This window comes from Pyxicephalus adspersus, chromosome 4 (genome assembly GCF_032062135.1).
Source record: "Pyxicephalus adspersus chromosome 4, UCB_Pads_2.0, whole genome shotgun sequence".
NCBI lineage: Eukaryota > Metazoa > Chordata > Amphibia > Anura > Pyxicephalidae > Pyxicephalus > Pyxicephalus adspersus.
In genome coordinates this window covers 2,608,010-2,621,623 of record NC_092861.1, presented here as the reverse complement: position 1 = coordinate 2,621,623, position 13,614 = coordinate 2,608,010, and the positions used below count along the sequence as shown (strand labels likewise).

Sequence of the window (13,614 nt, the reverse complement as noted above, 5' to 3'; positions counted from 1 at the left end):
ATTTGAAGTGTATATTGTTTGCACTTGGCTCTACCACCCTAAAGATTGAAATTGCCATTCACCAAAGATTCATCTTGCCAGTGACCATGCACATCCGAAATGTCAGTTTTAACATAAGATGACCTTTACCTAGTCAAACATTGCTTATTTAGGTTTAAATGTTAAAATAAACCAGTCTAGAAAAACCCAGTCCTTTTTATTGGATCTTGTGAGGTGCCTGAAACGTAAGCAGTTTTATAATATCGCTTTGCAGCCAAAGCCCAGGATCCCAGCTTCTCTCCCCCTCACCTGCTGTGAAAATGTATTCATTACTTTTTATATCCACATAAAGGGCATTTCCTCCTTTTAACCTGCANCAGGAAGCAACATTTTACATCCAGGCTTGAGTCAGAGCTGGCGTCCTGCCGAGATCACAATGATACTTGTCTCATCTCCGGCCTGCCTGACAACTGAGCAGCCATTAACATGTGGCCCGATTCTCAACTAATTGCAGACACGTGGCCCGGTCCGTGACTCGCAATGAGCTGATGACTGGACTCCAAAAAACAATGGGATCCTAATAGAGAAATTTAAAGCAAGCTGTTTAAATAGTGTTCGCTATTTCCTATTTGCTAAATGTGCCAAGGATTACCAATGAGCAATCTATGATGGCCATTGCTCTGTCCTATACCAGAGCAATCACACTTACTATATGGAGAGAAATGGGTGGACATCCCAAATAATACAATATAATACAAATTATCCCTTACAAATTATTACCTTATGTGTTTCCAGTGAAGAGTACTGCTAACACTACAACATCCATACCAACTTGGCGCCACCAGTTGGGTAAAGGCTCTTTTCTGTTTCACCATGATTGTGCCCCTGTGGACAAAGCCAGCTCCATATTGACATGGTTTGAGGAGTGTGATGTGGAAAACCTCAGGTTGCCTGTACATATTCCTGACAATAACTTACATCTTTACTCTTCTTAGCCCACCTTTGGGACAATTTGCAATGCCTATTGCAAGTCAGGTCGTCTTATCCATTATCACAACCTACCTAACAGCCATGAATTCCCATAGATAGCCTCCCAAATCTTGTGAAAGGCTCTTCCAGAATTGTAAAGGTTGTTAGATCCGTAAGCAAGACCATCCATAAAATACTGGCTGTGGTTTTGGAATGTGATTATTATTACCACACCGTATTTATAGAGCGCCAACATATTAGACAGCGCTGTACAAAGTCCATAACCATGTCACTAGCTGTCCCGCAGAGGAGCTCACAATCTAATGTTCCTACCATGGTCATATGTCATTACCACAGTCTAAGGGCAATTTTTAGTGGAAAGCCAGTTACCCTAACTGCTTGTTTTTGGAATGTGGGAGGAAACCGGAGTATTCAGAGGAAACCCACACAAACATGGGGGGAACCTGCAAACTCCATGCAGATAGAGTCCTGGCCGAGATTCCAATCTGAGACCCAGTGCTGCAAAAGCCGGTGTGCTAACCACTGAGCCACCGTGCTGCTCTCACGTGATACCTAACAAGCTCATACAAATCTAAAGATCAGGCGTGCACCATTTACCTTCTTATGGTAGACACTTCTACATACCCCTTCATTAAAACAACTACACTGGAGCTCACAAAAACAAGATTTATTATTTTTCTTTCCAGGTATTATGCGATCTAAATAAATGTAAAGACCCCATAATGGTGCCATCTTCATGTGTAGAATATCCATAATGTAACACAAGTTAACCTATCGCCTAAATCTCAAGCTTGAATCTGATGGTTCCCCTACATCTAACCCGTATGTTGAGGTATTGGCATTGCAGGGCAAAGAAATTGATTTTTTCGCCTTACACCTCTTCCTGTCAATCATCTGATGCTTGGGACACTGTGGGAAGCAAATACAAAAACCAGGTCTCCTTTCTCTGCCCCGTGTGACAACACTTGGTGCCTAAGCCGTCAAATGCCAAGCCATAGTGCTGTTACATGGAAGGAAGGGGCATAGGTCACATCTCCCTCATAGCTTGCCCATACCCTGGAATACAGTATACACAGACCTTGACAGAACCCCAGACCCTCACCATGACCTTCCATGTTATCAAAACTTTGCCAATGTTCCCTCAGTCTCTATTTAGGGACTGTATTTATATAGTATCTTATCCCTAGTCCCTATTTATATAGTATTATAAACATATCATATTAGGTATACTGGCTGGAGGTGCAAGCAAATTGCTGGTAGATGATTAGGCAAAGCTTTGCAGATAATAAATGCTAAACTTATGTACACCTGTCTGATTTCTGCCACTGGAAACAATTTTTTTGTATTGGTTTCCGAGGGGAACACTCCACATGTGCAGGAGATATTCTGCTGCATCTTCCCCTTTAGTGGTGGTTGTTCAGTGATCAAATGTACTCCAGTACATACAATTTTTAACAAGACAATCAAAATTGATTGTTATGGGTGTCAATTATCTTTTGTGTGTGCAAAGCTTTAGTGAGTTCCTGCAAAAACTTGGTAAAACCCATTAAATTTCATGCTTTTTAGTTTAAGTTGCATACACACGTGCAATTATAGTCATTGGAAAGGATCTTTCACTATCCTTTCCAATGACTAAGGATTGCACGATGCATCAAGGAGTGCTGTACATACATCGCCATTCTGCTGTATACAGAGGGGACGGGGAGAACGACGTAGTGGCACCCTGCTGTGCACTCTCCCCCTTCTCTTGCATTAGGATCGTTTATCGTCCGTGGATCTGCCAGGACGGTCGTTCGGGCGATGGGCGCTGTACATGCGCCAGATTCTCAGCCGATATCGGCCAAGAACTATTGGACGTGTGTACGTAGCTTTAGTGTTATACCAAACTTTGACTGAAATATGCTGATGTGATCCTATTGTATTTTATAAGGCATCTGACCTTATTTCTATCTTTAATTTTGTCTGTTTACCCTTCCAGGAGGTGGCAGTGAAAGAGCAATTAGGCAAAGGGAAGCTACATCGAAGGAGTTTAAGTTCACCGAATGTCCACAGAGTAAGTAGAATCTATCTATTGTTGTTATTGTGGGGTTTTTAAATGTATAATTCTTTTTTTCTTCTTTTATTTTCTTCTTATAATTCCAAAATTCCTGTAGTCCAGTCCAGGAGCTCTAAATGAAACTTGCAACCATCATCAACCATTCCAGATATTTAGGGGTTCCCTGCATAGAAAAAGATATATATTATAAACACCACAATAATTTTTTTACTATAGAAAAGGTAAAACGATAATGAATGCCAACACCACTGGCTGCTGGTTTCATCTCTTTAGTAATACCTGAGAAATCACTGTCTCATCTAGCACTTTTCCTAGTAACACAGGTATACTCATCACTGTGTTACAACATGTATTATCATCATTTTTATTGTTGGCTGCTACAGAGAATAACATAACATTGATAATTTAGTTACAATGGACCCTATGGGATGGAATATTTTGGGCAGCAGTTGTTGAAGGTAATGTGCAAGCAGATTAACTGCAATCTGCACAAGTCCAGTCTTGTGAGGGATCTCAGTATTTCGTGGGTAGCACATACCAAAAATGGTCCAAAAAAGGACAACTGATGGAGGAGCCACTGGGTATTAGGTGCCCAACGTTGATTATTGGATATGGAGGAGCTGAGGGTATCCTAGATGCCTTACAAACCTGTATAACAAACTGCTAATAAAACATAACTCTAGCCATAGGAAAAGGATGTCAAAACACACACAGTACATTACAGCTTTCTATAATGAAAAGATTAAAAAAACAAAAATGTAAACATGTTGGATGATGTTTATAACGGAGCTGGCTGCAAACCACATTGTCCTGAACAGGCCAATCTTTTTGTGTGTCTTTGTAGACTATGGCTCATATAGTCCTTGTCCTCATATTGTATCCATCACTGACATTTGCAGTGGCAGAGATGGAATAATTCTATTCAATGCACTCATTATCATATCACAAACTAACCGACGCTTTTAATTTTCTACATTTAATGGAAGCCACTCGGGCAGCATGAAACTTTTTATGTAAAATGTTTCCAATGATATGGCTGAAGGTTCTGTGGGCCCTGTTTGTGGCGTATCATTAGATCTTTATGAAGTATGGAAATCCCTGGAAGCATCAAGTTACTATCCCAGGAAAGACACTTCGGTTTGGAATGCATTTCTCTTCAAAGCTGGCCCCTGTGAAAGAATGACATATGGTTCTACTCTAATAAAAAAAACATCTCTACGCCATCATTGGAGGAATGGGAAGTGCAGGGGGTGTCGGTGGATCGAGTGTGAGCTCCTGCGTTAGAAGACAATTGAAGAAAGTTTCTGAAGCATATGTTCATTTCTCTTTGATCACTGCTGGCACTCCTAAGAAAATGCTGAGCAACCGGCTGTCCTTGTGATATGTTTATTGCAGGACATTGAATCAGCCCTGCTCCAAACATTCAAATTCAGACTTAACAGTAAACTCTAGGATCAAAAACTTTCATTTATATTTATTGGTTAATAGCTACCGCGATTATAAATTTAATCCTAATTTTTTAAAGCTTCCCAAGACTGGAGATTATAGACTATTATAGGAGAATGTGGGTGATCCAAGAAACTTGGAATGGATTGAAAACATTTTGCCAACTAATAGAAAATGATTGTTGGATCTGGATCACCCAGGTTCTCCCATGATAGTCTATCTTCACCAGTCTTGGAGGGCTTTAAGAAATCAAGGCCCATTGTGAGGGATTAGGTCAAACGTTAGGATGCCACAGGCTATGTTTGCTGTTGCGAACCCATCTTGCAAAATTGGTGTTGCTGCATGTAGCCGGTGCAGGGAGCGCCCATCAGCTTCACCAAAGGCTCCCTGCAGAGGACCATAGGGGGAGGAGACAAGACCAGTCACTTTGCAATAGAAAAGGGTGCACACCAGACAGGGCGGCATGGTGGCTTAGTGGTTAGCACTCTGGCCTTTGCAGCGCTGGGTCCCAGGTTGGAATCTCGGCCAGGACACTATCTGCATGGAGTTTGCAGGTTCTCCCTGTGTTTGTGTGGGTTTCCCCTGGATACTCCGGTTTCCTCCCACATCCCAAAAACATGCAGTTAGGTTAGTTGACTTCCCCCAAATTGCAAATTGACCTTAGACTGTGGTAGTGATATATGACCATGGTATGGACATTGTGAGCTCCTTTGAGGGACAGCTAGTGACATATATATTGGACCTTATACAGTGTTAATATGTCGGCGCTATATAAATACTGTGTAATAATGATATTAGAAGACTACTGCTCGGAGGTAATGTTTCATTACCTAAGTTTTGCCCAAATATGGAAACAATATACAATATACCTAGTTTCAAGTAAGCATCCATATGGCTCTTGTATTTGGATAATATGTGTTTTCGCAGCTTTCATGATCAGAATGCATTGAACACAAGATGACAAGGTGACAGCCTCATTTTTGGAGGAAAAACTGTGACTTTACTACCTGTGACAGGTTTCCTTCAAAGTGTATACAAGTCTGGCAATCATAGAACTCCTGACATGCTTTTATAGGTCTCCCAGGTTAGGTGTAAATGAAGTCTTTGTAACAGGAAAGTGTTGCTTTGAGTGCCAAAGGTTGTGTGTCTGCAGAATTCAGTGCTGGAAATCCATCCTTAAATGATATTTAGTGACTTTTACATTTTCTCCTTCTAGCTATCAGGCAGCCGACAGGACCTGGGAGGTCATCAGAGCCTGGCCAATAACCGGGTAAGAGTTTGGAGAAATTAATTTCTTTCTAGACCTGTATTGTGCTGAGCAACTCTCTGTAAACAGGGAAAATGAAACAAATGTCACCGTGGTATGTGCATGCATGTGACTCTCATTTCCATCATTGTACGGTTTTCATGTATCTGAATCACTTCCTCTGCTTTGCCTTCAAATCCCTCCACAGTTCTTGTACCACCAACCTGATACCCAAATCCCTCCACAGTTCTTGTCCCACTTACCTTTCTGCCCTTATAGAAAAATACCCCCCTAGCCAGTCTCTTTGCTCCTCAAATGACCTACTAATGACTTCCTCACTCATAACCTCATCACACGCACGGCTCCAAGACTTTTCTAGAGCTGCCCCGACTCTCTGGAATAGTCTTCCTCATCCTATTCGGCTTGTTCCTACTTTTTGCATATTTCAAAGAGCCCTCAAAACCCAACGCTTTAACCTTAACTACCCATCTTCTGTCTCCTAAACCATCACTACTTCCCACCATTCCATATCCCCCTCCTATTGTGTGATACTTCCCCCACCTCTTAGATTGTAAGCTCTTTGGGCAGGGTCTTCTCCTCCTCCTGTGTCCTCTGTATCTGTCTGTCATTTGCAACCCCTATTTAATTTACAGCGCTGTGTAATATGTTGGCGCTATATAAATCTTGTTTATTAGTAATAATAATGGTATAGCTACGGACTATTGGCCACATTTACCTTGTTCTATAATGTTGTATCTAGAACTGGGCTTTCACAAACTTTTATACTTCTCATCATGTTCTTGGACAATCAGCATCTCCCTTGACAAATGTTGGTTGGAATACAGTGGCATCATTACCCATGAGCCTGGAAATCCTGGAGTGTCATCCCAACATTCTTCAAAATAGAAACCCATCCATTAGAATCTTAACTTTCTTTATTAACATTTGTTCTGTAGTTGGGGGTTCATATTTCTGTCTAGATGGCTTATCTGAAAGAAAACAAAAACAGCAGGGGGTAAAGGACTAGTCACCAGTGCTGCTCATGGTCTCTCTGAAGCCGTTCTTTACCTCATTACTGACTTACCATGCCTTGTACCTCATTGGAGGCCTTCTTGGTAAGGCTTTGGTTGCACATGTCAGAGCTGCCCCCATAATGGCTGGAGGTGGATTATCAGCAGGAAAGGTGAAAGAATCACAGATTTGCAGAACGGAAACAGGGAGATCCTTGCACTTAAGGTTGTCAGGTACAGCTTTCTCTCCAGCAAGGAGAACAATGAGCAGCTTAGTAGTGACAGTGGGACACTGCACAGCATCCAAACTGTGAGTGGCAGTGGAGTGGACTACTTCACTACCAAGAATGCTTCAGAGGTAAAGCCAATAATAGGGGTGTATGGGGTGCTGGTTATTAGTTCAATGTTCATAAATGCCCCTTACACCACCGTTGTTATTTTGCTTGTCCTTTATTTCTTCCCATCAAGGACTGTGTAAGTATTCACACCTGAATAGACACAATACAAGTAAAACAGCTCCCCTATATACACTTTCTCCCTTTATTTGTTTGCCTGGTCATCACAAATATTATATATGTATATACAATTAGGAACAGGAATATTGAGACCAACTAATAGCAGAGTGAGCTCCATTTCTGATGGGATTATTTTGCTGTCATCTATCCAGTACTGTATTGTCCGTGTCGGATGGACTAACCCTTTAATAATTGTGCAGATTCAGAGTTTGTTCCAAAAATCAATGAACAGATTGGCACAGAAAGGGAAAAAAATCAAGCTCTTCAGAAGAAATGCTCGCATTTTGTCTTTCCCGACCCTCTACTGAAGTTCCTTCGTCGATACTGTTACAGGAAAGGCGGAATTTATCTCACTATGAAATCATTTATCATTGCGGCGCTGAAGACAGGTAGTCAATCATTCAAATAGTCTGCTGCAGGCTGTCTGCAGCTCTCTCCGTTGGGTCGTACGGTCTTCACTGTCCTTCTTACCCTTGGCCACTAGATGGGGCCCTCCATGAGCCTCCAGTGTTCAGTATAGGGGGGGTGAAAGGTCTGCAGGAAATGTGGGCAGAAATGTTTTCAGCTGTGAATAATATAAATCATTTCATCAAGGTTGTTTGATGTTTCATTCCTTGTGATATTTAAAGGCAGCGGATTTGTGCTGCAGTCCACCACTATTATGGCTGCAGATGACCTTGGAAATGCTGTTGTGCAAATGACATTTATGCTAGACTTTTGTTTAAATATGACATTATAAAATGAATGATCAAAAGTTTCTGAGCACCTAAGAATTATAACTGCTAAATGGCCCGAAGTCTGTGGACAGCGCTGCTAATGGACTTCAAGAATTCCGGTATCTCCAGCGAAAAGTACTGCAAATGCTACTTTGTGCAAAGACATTTTAGATTTTTTTTTACCATAGCGGAACCCATGAAATCATTCTCGGGTACTAGGGAATTACTATATCCACAGCTTAGATTACAATAATGTGGGGTCATTAGGAAGAATGTCTCCTACATTGCTCGCCATTGGGAAGGCTCCCACCCTTACAGATAGCCAAAAAGATCATTGGTGTTACTTAGTCTGACTGCTCATTGCTCGAGGAACCCCTAACCAAACTCTGGAGGAACCCTGGTTAAGAACCACTGTTTACCACAATTGCTCTGGATCACTGCATTGTAATTTTATAGATATTTGTTCATACCTACCATGCCATTTTTCTTCCACCCACACAGTATTTCCTGTTCCGCTTGATGCAAAAATGACCAAACTATAACTGTGTTATACATTATTTAGCGAGTCAGTCTGTTGGCTTCAAACTTGATGCCTCTACAGTATTTCCAGCTTGCTTAGACTTTTATGGGGCCCATACTAATTCAGATCATAGATATTTGGCTGCTATATATACACTTAAAGGATCTCTTATTGAAAACCTGTGGCCATGCAACAGACATTCAATGTTTTTTTCATATACTTTACAATTTGTGACCAGGCAGGTTTGTATTGCAGAAAGGGACTCGGGATGCCCCTACTGCAGTAAAAACCTTTGAGCTGTCAAAACTTAGCGTTTGTTGCCAGTATACCTGACACATCCTACCTTCCTCTGTGATTGCCGGCACTGAACGAATTCCTGTAAAAATACACTCTTGCTATAGGCTAAAGTAAATTCTGGTGGGATTTCAGGCTCTCATATTTGCTGGAAAGCACAGCAATGTCACACGTGCAAACAGGAAGTGTCGTAGCTCAGGATTAGTTCATTGGCGGGGTCTTGGCGGGGTGCAATAGGTTGCCAAACAAGTTAAAGTTTCTTTTCTAGGGCTGAATTGATCCGTGATGTCTGCAGCTATAGAGGTCAGTGAGGTCTTGTGTTTAAGCTTTATCACTACTCGTTCAGCCTATAACTATTTGAGCGTCCAATGCACAAATGTAATAGAAATGTAATCCTTCCTTCATTTTTAAAACCTATGAAAGAACCTTTATCTGATTTGTGCTAAATTCCAAGAAGTCGATAAACTAATAAATGTTAAAAAAAACATTGCAATAACAGTTTTGTGGGGATGTTATGTTTGCTTTTTTTTGCCCCGTAGAATATCAACACAAAGAGTCTTTTCACTTAGCAGGGTACCCAAACTTTTTCCCACAACTTTCTCATACAGTTATTATGTTGTCAAAGGTGACACTGTTTTAGCATCTCCAACAAAAACACATTTTGTTTTCTATGCCAACAAAGGCACATTATGTGTATCCGCACAGCGGGGTGCCTGATTTAACAATGCGCAGCCTAAAAATACATTGCTGGCTGTAGTTACTTTTCCTGTTTTATGTTCTCCTTCTCCTCACAGCTAATGCTGTCCAAATATCTCCTTGAGTGCAGCATTCTCCTCCTTCTCATTATGCCCACATCTCCTCTCAGACCCGCTTTCAAGACTCCGTTCCTTGCAGGAACATTTTGCTCAGAAGAACATGTATTTCTCATCCCAGGGGTGCATTTCTAAATGGAATTTACTGCATAAATTTTATTATGACAGTAAACCATTCTGTCCTCTAACAAGAGAGGGGAGAGAGATTGGCTACAGCCAGGCTCCTTCTAACGTTTTTCTCCCTTTTTAAACTGGCAATTTGTCCTGTCACTGGGAGCGATTAGGAGATTTGTTTGACGCACAGGAGCGGCGGGCCCGTCCCCAAGGTGAACAGGGCTGTTGGAATAGATAATGCAGTTTAAAATGAGACACAATGGCTAAACGAAAAGTCTATGGTTTCGAGAACTTGTATTGTCTGAGCAGCTACAACTCTCTCAGAAATGTAACTGATCCCCAGTACGTGTGCTATATCTATGTGTGTAGTATTTATAAACCCCAAATCTATTCTGTTTGGCATCATCATCATCTTACTAAGTGCATTTTCCCATGCAAATGTTTTTTTAAATCCGTTGAAAAGTTCCATACCTGCCAGTAACCTATCCTGTTGCAGAATGACATGCATTTTGCAATTGGCAGTAGCACCGCCTTTGCTGTTGGGCTGTATATATCATAAACTGCTGACATGACCGGTGAGCAGATTGGTATACTCAAACAATCAAATTTAAATTTTACTGCAAACAATACCTATTTCAATTGGCTCAATGCTTGATATATGTAAATCCCTTATGAAGTTTACTTCCTGTGCTAGGAAGATCACCCTCTGTTACAATTTTACATACATACATAATGACCAGGTTCTGTTCCAATGACCTGGTCATTAAACAAAATGGGGAACGTGGTAAAGAGCCGGTCTGCAGAGCTGTGTGCTTGCAGCATGCATCAGTGACGGGTTCACCGACAGCCTGCGGACCCCGATTAAGGAGAATCCCTACTCGGGGCGGAGAATGGAGCTAAATAGGGTCAAGGGGAGAAGCCATGCTGCTGTACACTGTACAGTCCTTGCATGATGTACCTGTCAGAGTGCCGGTCGTAAGTACGAGCCGTCGGTAAGTGAGGAATACTTGTATATCACTCGCCCTTAAACCTTAAAGCACAGCTCCATCTTCAACCCAGCTGATGCCACACATACCCTTTGCCTGAATTCATAAGGAGCAGCTAATGGGGGGGAAACACAGCCCCCATACCTTGCTTACCCACCCCTAGCTTGCTCTAAAGGACAACACTTACTCCCTAAATGAATAAAAGCTCACATTCATTTATTCAGTGTGTAAGCATTGGCTCCGGTGGAGAAGTGCTTGCTTGATCAGAGCATATCACCTGGTCCAGGTCATAGTAAAGATGCAAAGAATCGAGCATGCTATATGGGGATGAAGCTTACACTCACTATTTGATATACTTTGACCTGGACGAGAATTGGAACTTTTCACCCCTGGTTTCTGATTGTCTTTTATAGGGTTTTCCACCATTGCACATGTTTTCCTTTTGCAACTGGGATAGCTTTGCATTTGTACTGTGACCTGAGTTGTTACCTGGCAGTATGGTGTGATCTATTCACTTCAATCAGTGCAATTATTTCAAGTTTTACCTGCACTTCTGATACACTGCTTCACTTTATTTCCTACCCCATTTATATAACCCTTCAGATTTGTACGGAGACTGCAAGGTCTATCAGGTTCATGTTGTACCACTTAGGTGCATTAGAATTTAAAAGTCTTGTAGTATTGACTCTTGGAAAGAACTGAAACACTTCTCTCTTTTTTATTTCCATCAGGGTCGATGGGAGAGCCAGCAGGATGTTTCCCAATCCTCGCCCAACTCCAGCCGCAGGGGCATATCACCCCGACGCTCAAGCCCAGTTCCCCCTTCACATAGCCCGTCCCAGGATCAAGGTAAGTTGCCTTACCTGATTGAGAGTGTGCGTTTCTAAGTGCAAGCAGAGAAATCAAAACCTGACCAAGGGTCGAACTCTCACTCCTCATAAGTGCCGACTGTGATATTAAGCGATTCTGCCATGCAACCTTCCTGGTGAAGTCCAGGCTGGGGGTGGAGGAGGGAGCAGTTTAGGCTACAGAAAACCTCCAACAGCCCCAGAAGTGTTGTAACTTTAGAGAAGCTACCACACTTTATTCACAAAAGGCTATAAGAAATTACTAAATCATGATAAGTGTCAGTAAGTAGCAATTTCATAAATGTAGTTGTTATGGGCATCTTGAAAATGTTACTGGGCTCCTGGCAAATACTGGAAGGCCATTAATGCCACAGTCCAGGTGTGCCTGCACCAGCTGTTTCCTGATGATTAGTCTTACGTCACTGCTGCAAACCCACTATAAAGACCTAACTGCTAGAAAACCATGTTTTGTGATGTCATGTGACTGTATTGTCAGGTAAGTATGAAAAGGCATTTACATTTTTTTGCAATGCTAGAGATCATTTGGAAAGTGTAATATGTTGGCGCTATATAAATCCTGTTTAATAATAATGATAATAAAAGTGAGTGAAAGAGAGGGGGGTATGGGTTTGTATAGGAGGAATCCAAAGATCAGCTTAAAGTACTTAAAACTTAAATTATAACTTCAAAGAACATTCCCAGCACTTGCTTTGACATTTTTCTGATTTGCCTTGGCAGGCCAAGACAACATGGCATCAACCTACTTGACCCCTGTGAAATCCTTAGTGCCTCAAATGCCCAAACTCCTTAAATCTTTGTTTCCTCAGCGAGACGAGAAGAGCAGACAAACGGCCACTCCTGGTCCTCAGGTAGGTGATTGTGGACATCCTCGGTATTAAACAAAAGAAATAGGGCTGTCTATGGGACAGTATGGTGACAATGCACACTCACTGTACCGTATTTATAATTGAACAATATTGTCACCTTAGATTGTTCACCTGACTATGAACACTTCTCTTTCTACTCTTCTCCATAACATTGGAGGAAGGTGCTGTGTAGTTCACAGAAGGTCACTGGTAAGGCTGATAGGATAGTTTGTAGAAAACTAATGCAAGTACCATATTGAAGGACTTTAAGCTGCATTTTCCTTGTTTAAATATCAAATAATGTGTTGTGTGATCAGTTAAAAATTATACGTTTTTGCCTATTTTTATAAATAGGACTTATATGGCGTTAGCCAGAGACCACATGCAGCCTAAAAAGATCCAGGGCTCCCACCGCGCTTTGTATTCTTTACAGCATACGATCGCAGAGAAGTCTGTGTTCCTTTATGAATTATGATTGCATCCTTAAAAGCAAGAGAAATTTATGAAGAGTCCTTCCAGACGGCTGGTTACCTGCCAAATCTGAAATGGAGCGTGCAGTTTCTCCTTGTTACATCTTTGTGGAGTCAGTCTCTTAACCTGTTCTTCACAAAGTGTGTTCTACCATAGATGACATACTGCTCCGCAAATGGAAACTGTTGTTGTGGCCGTTTTTAGCCAGCCAGCTGATTGGCCACAGCTAACTGATATTTCCCAAATTTAGAGGCTCCACCCCTTGGTGTCATGCGTCATTTTATTAAAAAAAATGGTTGCTAGAATTGTGATTGGATAGATTGGAGACAGATGCTGACTGCTTTACCTGCACAATTACCCATTTAGATGCCAGACAGGTAGGTGGCTGTGTGCTGCACTGGATCTGTGAGAATCTCTTGTTATATGTAGATGGTGATTGACCCCAATGGTAAAAGTACAGCAGGGACCCTATGGACTTGTGTCTTTTTTCAACCTAACCTAATATGTAACTATGCGTAACAATGTCTCATGGCATGAAACAGATGGCTGCCACCTGGCATTAGAGCATTCATCCAAATGAGTGGAGAGGTAGGAAAACTCTCCCAAATTACTACATTTTGCTTTACCTCCATTGACTTAATGAAGTGAGTTGTCACATATTACATACATCTAAACTCCAGCCAAAAAAACTAAATACAGAGATGGAAACGGCAAAGGGCAGTTGTTGTCCCTGTCAATGGATTTG

General features: G+C 41.6%; 1 protein-coding gene across 1 annotated transcript in view; it reads left to right on the top strand.

Annotated features, from left to right (window-relative positions):
• Positions 1-13,614, top strand: part of KIF13B (kinesin family member 13B) — a 119,475-nt gene that overhangs the window by 92,169 nt on the left and 13,692 nt on the right. The window contains exons 33-36 of the mRNA XM_072407229.1: positions 2,948-3,022; positions 5,688-5,741; positions 11,416-11,533; positions 12,271-12,401. Coding sequence (XP_072263330.1) covers positions 2,948-3,022; positions 5,688-5,741; positions 11,416-11,533; positions 12,271-12,401 — 378 coding nt within the window. The remainder of the gene's footprint in view (positions 1-2,947; positions 3,023-5,687; positions 5,742-11,415; positions 11,534-12,270; positions 12,402-13,614) is intronic.